Source organism: Coregonus clupeaformis, chromosome 29 (genome assembly GCF_020615455.1).
Source record: "Coregonus clupeaformis isolate EN_2021a chromosome 29, ASM2061545v1, whole genome shotgun sequence".
NCBI lineage: Eukaryota > Metazoa > Chordata > Actinopteri > Salmoniformes > Salmonidae > Coregonus > Coregonus clupeaformis.
In genome coordinates this window covers 64,018,520-64,031,610 of record NC_059220.1, presented here as the reverse complement: position 1 = coordinate 64,031,610, position 13,091 = coordinate 64,018,520, and the positions used below count along the sequence as shown (strand labels likewise).

Below are 13,091 nucleotides of genomic sequence, written 5' to 3'. Positions count from 1 at the left end.
AATCCCTAATATATACACCAATCAATCCCTAATATATACAACAATCAATCCTTAATATATATACAAGACAATCACAATATGATACTCGATAGGCATACTAAATGGAAAAAGGAATGAATAAACCATTTCAGTTTTCACATAGAAATAAGTTGCATTTGCAAAGTACGGTATGTTGGACACACATAGTTAAACACAATACAGTAGTTATACATTTTATGACACACACAAAGAAAAGGCCCTACCTGTGTCAGCTGCGGTGTGAGGGTGTCTCTCCTGCAGTGGGCTGGTGTAGCTGTGGCGCATGTGTCTGAGCACCCTGTTCAGCGTAGTGTGGAACAGCGCTCCAGAACCACTACACTCCGACCACAGAGCCATCCGGGCAGGCCGCTCCGCCAGCCCTGGGAGCACTGAGAGAGAGGGACAGACGGAGATGTATTATTAGGTTATAGATACATGTGCAATGTGTAAGTCAGAAAGACAAACACACTGCTCAGTGAATTAGTCCCCTCAAGTCTCACTCCTCCCATGACTCTCTCCCCTGCTCCAGAGTAGACCAGAGTAGAGTACTCACCGTCAGCAGCAGAGGTGATGCTCCCCATGAGTTCTGTGCTGATCTCTCCCAGTTCCTCTAACAGCTGAGTCTGAGCTGAGAGCTTCTGGAGCTGGGCTCGACGCTGCCAAGGGCTCCCCCCACTGGACAGGAGCTGTCATTACACACATACACATTACTATACAGTCGCACATAGTCGTGGCCAATTAATGATAGGAGATCTTCCATCCCGCACTATTAGATCAATGCAAAAACAATTCTACAACCGCTCCATAATTAGTTTGCATGTCGGAGTCTATTACGTTAGATTGTTAGACCACACTATTTACCAAGAGAGTTTTCATCTATATTTTTCATAGCTGTCTATTTACCACCACAAACCAATGCTGGCATTAAGATTGCACTGAATGAGTTGTACAAGGCCATTAATCAACAGGAAAACGCTCATCCAGATGCAGCGCTCCTAGTAGCCGGGGACTTTAATGCAGGGAAACTTAAATCCGTTCTACCTAATTTCTACCAGCATGTTAAATGTGCAACCAGAGGGAAAAAAACTCTAGACCACCTTTACTCCACACACAGAGACGCATACAAAGCTCTCCCTCGCCCTCCATTTGGCAAATCTGACCATAACTCTATCCTCCTGATTCCTGCTTATAAGCAAAAACTGAAGCAGGAAGCACCAGTGATTCGGTTAATAAAAAGTGGTCAGATGACGCAGATGCTAAGCTACAGGACTGTTTTGCTAGCACAGACTGGAACATGTTCGGGATTCTTCAGACAGCATTGAGGAGTACACCACATCAGTCACTGGCTTCATCAATAAGTGCATCGATGATGTCGTCCCCACAGTGACCGTACGTACATACCCCCAACCAGAAGCCATGGATTACAGGAAACATCCGCACTGAGCTAAAGGGTAGAGCTGCCGCTTTCAAGGAACGGGACTCTAACCCGGACGCTTATAAGAAATCCCGCTATGACCTCCGACGAACCATCAAACAGGCAAAGAGGCAATACAGGTCTAAGATTGAATCATACTACACTGGCTCTGACGCTCGTCGGATGTGGCAGGGCTTGAAAACTATTACAGACTACAAAGGGAAGCACAGCCGCGAGCTGCCCAGTGACACAAGCCTACCAGACGAGCTAAACCACTTCTATGCTCGCTTCGAGGCAAGCAACACTGAAGCATGCATGAGAGCACCAGCTGCTCCGGACGACTATGTGATCACGCTCTCCGTAGCCGATGTGAGTAAGACTTTTAAGCAGGTCAACATTCACAAGGCCGCAGGGCCAGACGGATTACCAGGACGTGTACTCCGAGCATGTGCTGACCAACTGGCAAGTGTCTTCACTGACATTTTCAACATGTCCCTGACTGAGTCTGTAATACCAACATGTTTCAAGCAGACCACCATAGTCCCCGTGCCCAAGAACTCTAAGATAACCTGCCTAAATGACTACCGACCCGTAGCACTGACGTCTGTAGCCATGAAGTGCTTTGAAAGACTGGTCATGGCTCACATCAACAGCATAATCCCAGAAACCCTAGACCCACTCCAATTTGCATACCGCCCCAACAGATCCACAGATTATGCAATCTCTATCGCACTCCACACTGCCCTTTCCCACCTGGACAAGAGGAACACCTACGTGAGAATGCTATTCATTGACTACAGCTCAGCATTCAACACCATAGTGCCCTCTAAGCTCATCACTAAGCTAAGGATCCTGGGACTAAACACCTCCCTCTGCAACTGGATCCTGGACTTCCTGACGGGCCGCCCCCCAGGTGGTAAGGGTAGGTAACAACACATCTGCCACACTGATCCTCAACACGGGGGCCCCTCAGGGGTGCGTGCTCAGTCCCCTCCTGTACTCTCTGTTCACCCATGACTGCATGGCCAGGCACGACTCCAACACCATCATTAAGTTTGCCGACGACACAACAGTGGTAGGCCTGATCACCGACAACGATGAGACAGCCTATAGGGAGGAGGTCAGAGATCTGGCCGTGTGGTGCCAGGACAACAACCTCTCCCTCAACGTGACCAAGACAAAGGAGATGATTGTGGACTACAGGAAAAAAAAGAGGACTGAGCACGCCCCCATTCTCATCGACGGGGCTGTAGTGGAACAGGTTGAGAGCTTCAAGTCCCTTGGTGTCCACATCACCAACGAACTATCATGGTCCAAACACACCAAGACAGTCGTGAAGAGGGCACGACAAAGCCTATTCCCCCTCAGGAGACTAAAAAGATTTGGCATGGGTCCTCAGATCCTCAAAAAAATTCTACAGCTGCACCATCGAGAGCATCCTGACTGGTTGCATCACCGCCTGGTATGGCAACTGCTTGGCCTCTGACCGCAAGGCACTACAGAGGGTAGTGCGTACGGCCCAGTACATCACTGGGGCAAAGCTCCCTGCCATCCAGGACCTCTATACCAGGCGGTGTCAGAGGAAGGCCCTCAAAATTGTCAAAGACTCCAGCCACCCTAGTCATAGACTGTTCTCTCTGCTACCGTACGGCAAGCGGTACCGGAGTGCCAAGTCTAGGTCCAAAAGACTTCTCAACAGCTTCTACCCCCCAAGCCATAAGACTCCTGAACAGCTAATCATGGCTACCCGGAATATTTGCACTGCCCCCCCACACCATCCTTTTACGCTGCTGCTACTCTGTTAAGTATTTATGCATAGTCACTTTAACTCTACCCACATGTACATATTACCTCAACTAGCCGGTGCCCCCCGCACATTGACTATGCAACGGTACCCCCTGTATATATAGCCTCCCTACTGTCACTTTATTTTACTGTATATATAGCCTCCCTACTGTCACTTTATTTTACTTCTGCTCTTTTTTTCTCAACACTTTTTTGTTGTTGTTTTATTCTTACTTTTTTTGTTTAAAATAAATGCACTGTTGGTTAAGGGCTGTAAGTAAGCATTTCACTGTAATGTCTGCACCTGTTGTATTCGGCGCATGTGACCAATAAAATTTGATTTGATTTGATTTGATTTGATTGTTATCAATCAGAAATATCATTTTCCAGAGTTCCATCCAAAGCCTCTGATGGCACTGGAACATCTTTTAATTCACCTGGATGAGATGGTCGCAGTACTGCAGGTGAATGACGATGGCCACGTCCAGGTTCTCATTGCCGGTGGTAAGAGGCAGGGGGCTGCCGGCCACACTGTTGCCCACCCCGGTGTCCTCCGTCAGGGCTTCACTCAGGTGGCCCCTGGCCTCTGGGTGCGGGCTCCCAGGCCTGTTAAGACAGACAGGAGATATGCACAGTCACCAGAGGGCAGCAGCAGGGTATAGAAGTGCACTACAATCACTACTAAAGCCATTAGAATATAACAGTATGTGAATCAGCATGATATGGGATGCTAGAGTTAAATGCAGTATAAATCCATTAATTTAAAGCTACAATATGTAACTTTTTGGGCGACCCCCCGACCAAATTCACATAGAAATGTGAATTATAGATATGTCATTCTCATTGAAAGCAAGTCTAAGAAGTGGTAGATCTGTTCTATGTGGGCTATTTCTATGCTTCCCGTTCTTAAGTTTCGTTTTTGACTCTTTTACTTTCAGTTTTGTACACCAGCTTCAAACAGCTGAAACAACAATATTTTTGGTTATTGAAAATATATTTCACAGCAGTTTAGATGGTACAATGATTCTCTACACTGACTGCTTGTTTTTACACATAAACTGAAATTAGGCAAACTATTGGAACTTTAGCAACCAGGAAATGGCAGAGCGCTTCCTGCATATTGCACCTTTAAGTAATTTTTCCATCGTAATATAGAGGCTATGGTACAGACAATCATTTACTGGCTAACAAAATGCTACTTATGTATCGAGTGATTGTGACTTGGACAGGAAGTGGGTGCCAGAGACTAACAGGAAGACAAGGAAGAGGAAGAAGAGGAAGAAGAGGAAGAAGAGGAAGAAGAGGAAGAGGAAGAAGAAGAAGAAGAAGAAGAAGAAGAAGAAGAAGAAGAAGATATGAGAGGGACATGGCCAGAGAGACACATGGGACACAGACAAACAAACCAAGCCTGAACACTGTTAGGCCTGCACAGAGGACCGACAACAATCACAATCACACCACATAACATACAGGACACAGTCACAAGACAACAGTCTAACCCAGAGATAACCTACACCTGCCTGAGACTGCTAACCCAGAGATAACCTACACCTGCCTGAGACTGCTAACCCAGAGATAACCTACACCTGCCTGAGACTGCTAACCTGACTCCACTGCACAGAGGCACAGGACTGGAGAGACAGACAGGAGGGGAGGAGAGACAGATAGGGCGGGAGAGACAGATGGGGGGGGATATGGGGGAAGAGACAGATGGAGGAGAGAGAGACACAGATAGGGGGAGAGAGACACAGATAGGGGGGAGAGAGACACAGATAGGGGAGAGAGACAGATGGGGGAGAGAGACAGATGGAGGAGAGAGAGATGGGGGAGAGAGACAGATGGGGGGAGAGAGAGACACAGATAGGGGAGAGAGAGACACAGATAGGGGGGAGAGAGACACAGATAGGGGGGAGAGAGAGATGGGGGGAGAGACACAGATGGGGGGAGAGACACAGATAGGGGGGAGAGAGACAGATGGGGGAGAGAGAGATGGGGGGAGAGAGACACAGATAGGGGGGAGAGAGAGACAGATAGGGGGGAGAGAGAGATGGGGGAGAGAGAGATGGGGGAGAGAGAGATGGGGGGAGAGAGACACAAATGGGGGGAGAAAGATGGGGGAGAGAGACAGCCTGGGTTAGTCACACACACACAGGCCCAGTAGAATCTCATTGGCCGTGGAGAGCTGTGGAGAGCTGTGGAGGGACAGAGGGGGTAGTAGACTAGAGAGAGGACCGGGGAGGGGACTTGCCCTCCCCCTCCTCCCGTCCCTCCCTCCTGACTCACCCGATGCTCTCCGCCTCCATGTCAAAGAACACGGTGCGGTGGAGGGCTTGGTCATCACCCGTGTCATCGTCGTCGAAGTCGGAGGTGTTGAGGAAGTCAAAGCTCTCCAGGGCGCTCTCAACCATCAGGCTGAGGCTGGACGACCTGCTCCTGTGGCCCGGGAGGCGGCACTGAGGGAGAGATCAGACCCTGAAAAAGCCTGCAGGGTGTGGGGTTGAATACGTTGTCTGGTAACGCCAGAGGACTTGCAGCCAGAGGGGATCGAACTGTATCAGACTAGGTTGGCCTCCTACTGAGGGAGAGATCAGACCCTGGGTTGAATATGTTGTCTGGTAACGCCAGAGGACTGAGGGAGAGATCAGACCCTGGGTTGAATACGTTGTCTGGTAACGCCAGAGGACTTGCAGCCAGAGGGGATCGAACTGTATCAGACTAGGTTGGCCTCCTACTGAGGGAGAGAGGACTTGCAGCCAGAGGGGATCGAACTGTATCAGACTAGGTTGGCCTCCTACTGAGGGAGAGAGGACTTGCAGCCAGAGGGGATCGAACTGTATCAGACTAGGTTGGCCTCCTACTGAGGGAGAGAGGACTTGCAGCCAGAGGGGATCGAGCTGTATCAGACTAGATTGGCCTCCTACTGAGGGAGAGAGGACTTGCAGCCAGAGGGGATCGAACTGTATCAGACTAGGTTGGCCTCCTACTGAGGGAGAGAGGACTTGCAGCCAGAGGGGATCGAACTGTATCAGACTAGGTTGGCCTCCTACTGAGGGAGAGAGGACTTGCAGCCAGAGGGGATCGAACTGTATCAGACTAGGTTGGCCTCCTACTGAGGGAGAGAGGACTTGCAGCCAGAGGGGATCGAACTGTATCAGACTAGGTTGGCCTCCTACTGAGGGAGAGAGGACTTGCAGCCAGAGGGGATCGAACTGTATCAGACTAGGTTGGCCTCCTACTGAGGGAGAGAGGACTTGCAGCCAGAGGGGATCGAACTGTATCAGACTAGGTTGGCCTCCTACTGAGGGGATCGAACTGTATCTCAAGGCTACAATTAGGCTACAGTCACAATACAACAACTAACATAAACTACCGCTACAGCCTAACGGTTAAGAGCATTGGGCCAGTAACCGAAAGGTCGCTGGTTCGAATCCCCAAGCCGAGTAGGTGAAAAATCTGCCGATGTGCCCTTGAGCAAGGCACTTAGCCCCAATTGCTCCTGTTAGTCGCTCTGGATAAGAGCGTCTGCTAAATGACTAAAATGTCAAATGTAACAGGTAATGCACCAGGGTTGGAGTCAATTCTGTCTGAAGTCAATTCAGGAATTGAAATGAATTCCTACGGAGAAATGAAATGTCAAATTCAGCTAACATTGCATTGACCCCCAACCCTGTGATGTACACACAGTTGCTTGAGGAGAAAGTGCAGGCCTCACCTTGAGCAGGTCCTCCAGGCGCATCACCTCCTGTTCCAGGTCCTGCAGCTCTCTACAGCGTTGTCCCAGTGACTCTAGCCTCAGTAGCAGACTCTGCAGGGTCTCCTCCAGGCTGCTCTCCAGGAAGGCCCTGCTCCCCTCCCCAGCCCAGCTCAGAACCCCCGCCTCGGGCAGAATGTCAGACGATGTCAGCCTCCTCACCAGCTGCCTGGTCAAGCTGCCTGGTTCTTCAGTGTCAAGTTCTACGGGCTTCAGCAGCTCTGAGCTAACAATAGAATACCATTTAATAGAATACGTTACAATACAATTTCATTGTCCCTATAGGGGAGATTTGTTTGGCCTCTGCACATCATAAAGACAAAACATAAATCTGTTACCTGTCATCCTCATCTTCATCCCTGTCCGGCGCAGTGTGGTCCAGAAACACACCCCCAGGAGCGACCGCAGACAACTGCCGCTGCGAGCAGAGAGAGACGGAGCCTCCGTTACACTGGGACTCCGCCCTCTCCCACTCTGACTCTGCCTCCTCGCTGACCAGGCTGGCACTCACGCTGCCGCTGCTACCGCTACTCTCCTCTTCCTCCTCACCCTCCTCTGCCTCTTCCACTACGTCTGCATGTATTCGAACAGTCTCTTCCTTGGTGACTTCAATGTTGGGGATTTGGGACTGGGGGTAGGTCTCAGGGGGCGTGACGGTGATTTCAGGGTTGGATTGGCCGGGGGCGAGGCTGGGGGAGGAGACTGAAGTATCGGAGAAGGTGAAGGAGAGTCGCTTGCACTCGGCATTGCCACACCCACCGTTCTCAAAGACGTCGTCAGGGAGGGTGGACTGGAGAGAGAGAGAGAAGAGCATCACAGCAAACTCTTTACTACTTCTACTGTTCTACACAGGCTGACACAAGCCACTCCATGCTAACAAATAAGCAGGCACAGCCACACAGGCAGGGGTAAACAGGACTAGCCCTAGCGTAGCACACCTCACTCACATACACCTCCAGGCTGGACTTGGGCCTGGGGCGGAGGGAGGCCAGGTCGCCAAAGGAGCGACTGCGTCTCAGCTTCTCTAACAGGGAGTTCCTCAGGCCGTGGAGGAAGGACAGGCGATGCTGGGTCGGGGAGGGACGGGGGTGCCACTTCTTTACCACACACACAGGGAGCAGGGGAGGCAGGGGCGGGAGGAGGAATAGGTGAGAGGTGGGAGGGAGGGAGGGATGTTGGGTGGGAGGGAGGGAGGGAGGGAGGGAGGGATGGGTGGGTTAGGGTTAGTCAGACTTAGCCATTGCATTGCATTCATAGACAGACATAAGCTGTTGGTTTCACAGTTTAAAGCAATCCAGTCAACACAAGGGCTGTGTTAGTGGGTTAGTGCAATGAGGAATCCAGTGCTGTGAGCAGTGTGATGTGTTATAAGACAGCAATGGGACACCCACTCCCCTCCCCTATCCCACCCCAGGGAGAGGAGGCTCTGTGCGGTACTCACAAAGAAGGACTGGTCCTGGAAGGTGGGTGTCTCAGGCGTGCCCTGGCTGTACACAGACACCCGTCTCTGGAGGGCGGTGGCCTTGCTCACGTTCCCTGAAGACAGGGTCAGGTCTTCCACATCGAATGGACTGCATGGGGGGAGAACAGAGAGACAGTCAGAAGGGGAAAGGAGTCCATTAAAGAACTATAAACTACTAGGTTAATGCTGCCGTAACACTGGAGCAGACACCCAGGTTCTCCAGAAGAGGGCAGCGTTACAGCATAACTTCATCACTTACACAACATAAACTGATGTACAGTGGGGAAAAAAAGTATTTAGTCAGCCACCAATTGTGCAAGTTCTCCCACTTAAAAAGATGAGAGAGGCCTGTAATTTTCATCATAGGTACACGTCAACTATGACAGACAAATTGAGAAAAATTTGTCCAGAAAATCACATTGTAGGATTTTTAATGTATTTTTTTGCAAATTATGGTGGAAAATAAGTACTTTGGTCACCTACAACCAAGCAAGATTTCTGGCTCTCCACAGACCTGTAACTTCTTCTTTAAGAGGCTCCTCTGTCCTCCACTCGTTACCTGTATTAATGGCACCTGTTTGAACTTGTTATCAGTATAAAAGACACCTGTCCACAACCTCAAACAGTCACCTCCAAACTCCACTATGGCCAAGACCAAAGAGCTGTCAAAGGACACCAGAAACAAAATTGTAGACCTGCACCAGGCTGGGAAGACTGAATCTGCAATAGGTAAGCAGCTTGGTTTGAAGAAATCAACTGTGGGAGCAATTATTAGGAAATGGAAGACATACAAGACCACTGATAATCTCCCTCGATCTGGGGCTCCACCAAGATCTCACCCCGTGGGGTCAAAATGATCACAAGAACGGTGAGCAAAAATCCCAGAACCACACGGGGACCTAGTGAATGACCTGCAGAGAGCTGGGACCAAAGTAACAAAGCCTACCATCAGTAACACACTACGCCGCCAGGGACTCAAATCCTGCAGTGCAAGACGTGTCCCCCTGCTTAAGCCAGTACATGTCCAGGCCCGTCTGAAGTTTGCTAGAGTGCATTTGGATGATCCAGAAGAGGATTGGGAGAATGTCATATGGTCAGATGAAACCAAAATAGAACTTTTTGGTAAAAACTCAACTCGTCATGTTTGGAGGACAAAGAATGCTGAGTTGCATCCAAAGAACACCATACCTACTGTGAAGCATGGGGTGGAAACATCATGCTTTGGGGGCTGTTTTTCTGCAAAGGGACCAGGAACGACTGATCCGTGTAAAGGAAAGAATGAATGGGGCCATGTATCGTGAGATTTTGAGTGAAAACCTCCTTCCATCAGCAAGGGCATTGAAGATGAAACGTGGCTGGGTCTTTCAGCATGACATGATCCCAAACACACCGCCCGGGCAACGAAGGGTGGCCTCGTGAGAAGCATTTCAAGGTCCTGGGTGGCCTAGCCAGTCTCCAGATCTCAACCCCATAGAAAATCTTTGGAAGGAATTGAAAGTCTGTGTTGCCCAGCGACAGCCCCAAAACATCACTGCTCTAGAGGAGATCTGCATGGAGGAATGGGCCAAAATACCAGCAACAGTGTGTGAAAACCTTGTGAAGACTTACAGAAAACGTTTGACCTGTGTCATTGCCAACAAAGTGTTGTGACGTCACGAGAGGCTACACAGCTTTCAGCGGGATTGCTCAAGTAGTGCAAGGAGACAAGGTTCAAACAAAACAGGGATTTTATTATAGGTCTTGGGAAATTAACGAAAATATAACAAAATTCTGTTCTCTTGTGGCTCTTTAAGGGTTAACAGTTCAGGGATGTCTCTTCCACATCCAAAATCATAATTCTCACTCGCTCAGATAACTTTTCCCCAGCCTTACTGTAGTCACGTTGCAGCTAGTGGCCAACCCAGCATAAAGTCCTTCCAAATGTCTCTCACGTATTTCCACAGGTGCATATATCCAAGGTGAGTATTTCCCAAGGTAAGTATCTCCAAATCCTTATATTCCTCATGGAAGTGGACGTGCGCACTCTTGTCCTCCAGAGAGCCCAGCCTGGAGACTGTGTCTCTTCCCTTCCCAAACCTTCAGCTCATCAGCTCCTCATTTGTTTCAGCTGCGTGGGAAGATTGGCCATAGAGGGGTGGAGTTCCCGACCATACCAGCGATGGAGCCATAGCTGTCTGGGTTTGCAGCCACCTCAGGGGATGTAACGTCCCTCAGGACACAGCCTCTCGTGACATCACACATCCCCCCTCCTCGGGACCCGACGTCCTCGTCGGGGTAAAGGCAGCGAAGAAGGCATCACGCCGGGAGGGCGTCCGCATTGCCGTGGTGCTTGCCAGACTGCTCTCTCTTCAACTCCTCCAACTCTAGGACCAGGGATTCAGCCTCCTGTTGTCTCTCTCCTTGAGTTTCTTACTGAACCATCAGCCTTGGTTTTAGCAGAGTTTAGCTTCTGTTGAGCAGCTTTCAGTTCCTTCTCTCTCTCTGCCTCCGCATTCTTCATCTTGTTCTCCAACACCTTGTACTTCTCCTCTGCCTTCTTCTGGACCTCCTTACTACTGCGCAGGGTCTCCTCACACTCCTCGATGGTCCTGCGCAGCCTCTCCAGCCTCCTCCTGTTGCTTAGGAAGGAGCTCTGTTGGAAGTTTAGCCTGGAGGATATCTAACTCTTCTGTCTTCATGTCTAACTGTTGCTTTAACAAACGATACCTCTCAGCGGTCCCCTTCCAGACCAGACAGTTCTTTGTCCAGATTCACTGTAGCTCCGTCTCTGTGTCGGTCTGGGCACCTGCCCCTCCCTATCAGAGCCCGGGCGGGAGTGAGTAACTCGGAGGATTGCACCGGAGCCTTCCCAGGATGAGTCTTGCCTCTCCGTTTCCGAGGTACTCGGGTTATCCTCTCCTGAGACTCTCTCCAGAGTGGGTAAAGGCTGGGCAGTCTCGTCCAATTAGGACAGGGACGGGGAGGGAATCAACCACCCCCGCCGTCGTGTGTATGGTTCCCCGTGTGCTGGTCATTGTCACAAGTTCAGTAATGGGGTACTCTCTGGTGTCCCCATGGACACGGAAACTGGGAGGACTTTCCCGGGGGTCAGACACGTTGGGCCCACCAAATCCTTACGCACCAGGGTGGCCCGGCTACAGAATCCAGTAAGGCCTCCACATCATGGTGATTCACAGTTACCGGGCAGGTGGGGTCGATCTGGGCCGCCATCTACGACTCCCAAGAGCGAGGCAAAACGGTGTGTGGGTGCTGAGCTGGAGGACTCCGCAGTGGGCATAGGTTCATCGGCTGGTTTCCCACACTGCCAGGAGATATGTCCCATCTCCCCACACCGGTAACACTGTCGAGTTTCCCCCTCCTGGTGTACTCTTCTTGGACCCGCCTGGTTTCTGGCTCCCCCTGGAGCCGGGATAAGTCCTGACGTGGCTGGGTTCGAGACCTTGGGGTCCTTTGGACGGAGTTCTTCCCATTTGTGGTGGGGGCCGCCCTCCTGGGGTCTTTTCGGGGAAGCATTCAGCATCTCCGCTGTGGCCTGGTACTTTTCCACAGCTTCCACGGTCAGATCAGCCGTGGTCAAGGCCTGTTGACTGATGAACCGTTTTGCCTCATAAGGCAGGGCGCGTGAGTAACGATCCACCACAACGGCCTCCACCACCGCCGCTGCTGTATTCCTCTGCGGATCCAGCCATTTCCTGGCGATTCGGACAAGTTCATGCATCTGCGCCCGAGGAGGTTGGTCTGGTTGGAAGGTCCAGCTGTGAAAGCGCTGGGCCATACCAAACTTTGTGAGTCCATATCTGCTGAGGATCTCAGACTTCAGGGCATCATAGTCAGTAACCTGGTCAGGGCCCAGGTCCCGGACAGCATTCAGCGATTCCCCGGTTAGAAAGGGGGCTAACAGACCAACCCACTGTTGCTTGGGCCAGGCTTCCCTAGTGGCCGTGGCCTCAAATGCATGCAGGTATGCCTCAATGTCATCGGTAGCTCCCATCTTAGATATAAAGTCACTTGCCTTTATTGGCGGGTATTTTGGACAACCCTCTGTCTCTGCAACTGCAATTCCTCTGCCTTCAGAAGGTTGGCTTTCTTTTGCTCCTCCAAGAGAGCCACGTTTGCTTGCATCTGGGCTTGCTGGCCAGCAACAAGGGCTTTCAATATGTCCTCCATTTCAGTCGGCGGGGAGCCTACGGCCAACTTGGAAAACTGGGTGATCAAACCTTCGGTATCCTCCTCTGACATGCACTATTAACGCTTGAGCTTGCCCGTATTCTCCACCATCTGTGACGTCACGAGAGGCTACACAGCTTTCAGCGGGATTGCTCAAGTAGTGCAAGGAGACAAGGTTCAAACAAAACAGGATTTTATTATAGGTCTTGGGAAATTAACGAAAATATAACAAAATTCTGTTCTCTTGTGGCTCTTTAAGGGTTAACAGTTCAGGGATGTCTCTTCCCACATCCAAAATCATAATTCTCACTCGCTCAGATAACTTTTCCCCAGCCTTACTGTAGTCCACGTTGCAGCTAGTGGCCAACCCAGCAAAAAGTCCTTCCAAATGTCTCTCACGTATTTCCACAGGTGCATATATCCAAAGGTGAGTATTTCCCAAAGGTAAGTATCTCCAAATCCTTATATTCCTCATGGAAGTGGACGTGCAACAC

General features: G+C 50.5%; 1 protein-coding gene across 3 annotated transcripts in view; it reads right to left on the bottom strand.

The window, feature by feature from the left end:
• Window positions 1–13,091, bottom strand: part of LOC121572289 (rho family-interacting cell polarization regulator 2) — a 95,038-nt gene that overhangs the window by 6,547 nt on the left and 75,400 nt on the right. For 2 of the 3 annotated variants that reach the window (XM_041884311.2, XM_041884312.2), the window contains exons 12-18: window positions 8,410–8,539; window positions 7,307–7,758; window positions 6,930–7,194; window positions 5,501–5,670; window positions 3,655–3,823; window positions 572–704; window positions 243–407 (exon numbers count right to left, since the gene is read on the bottom strand). In XM_041884311.2, coding sequence (XP_041740245.2) covers window positions 243–407; window positions 572–704; window positions 3,655–3,823; window positions 5,501–5,670; window positions 6,930–7,194; window positions 7,307–7,758; window positions 8,410–8,539 — 1,484 coding nt within the window. Of the gene's footprint in view, window positions 1–242; window positions 408–571; window positions 705–3,654; window positions 3,824–5,500; window positions 5,671–6,929; window positions 7,195–7,306; window positions 7,759–7,915; window positions 8,066–8,409; window positions 8,540–13,091 lie in introns of all 3 variants that reach the window. The other variant, XM_041884310.2, reaches the window with a different exon arrangement.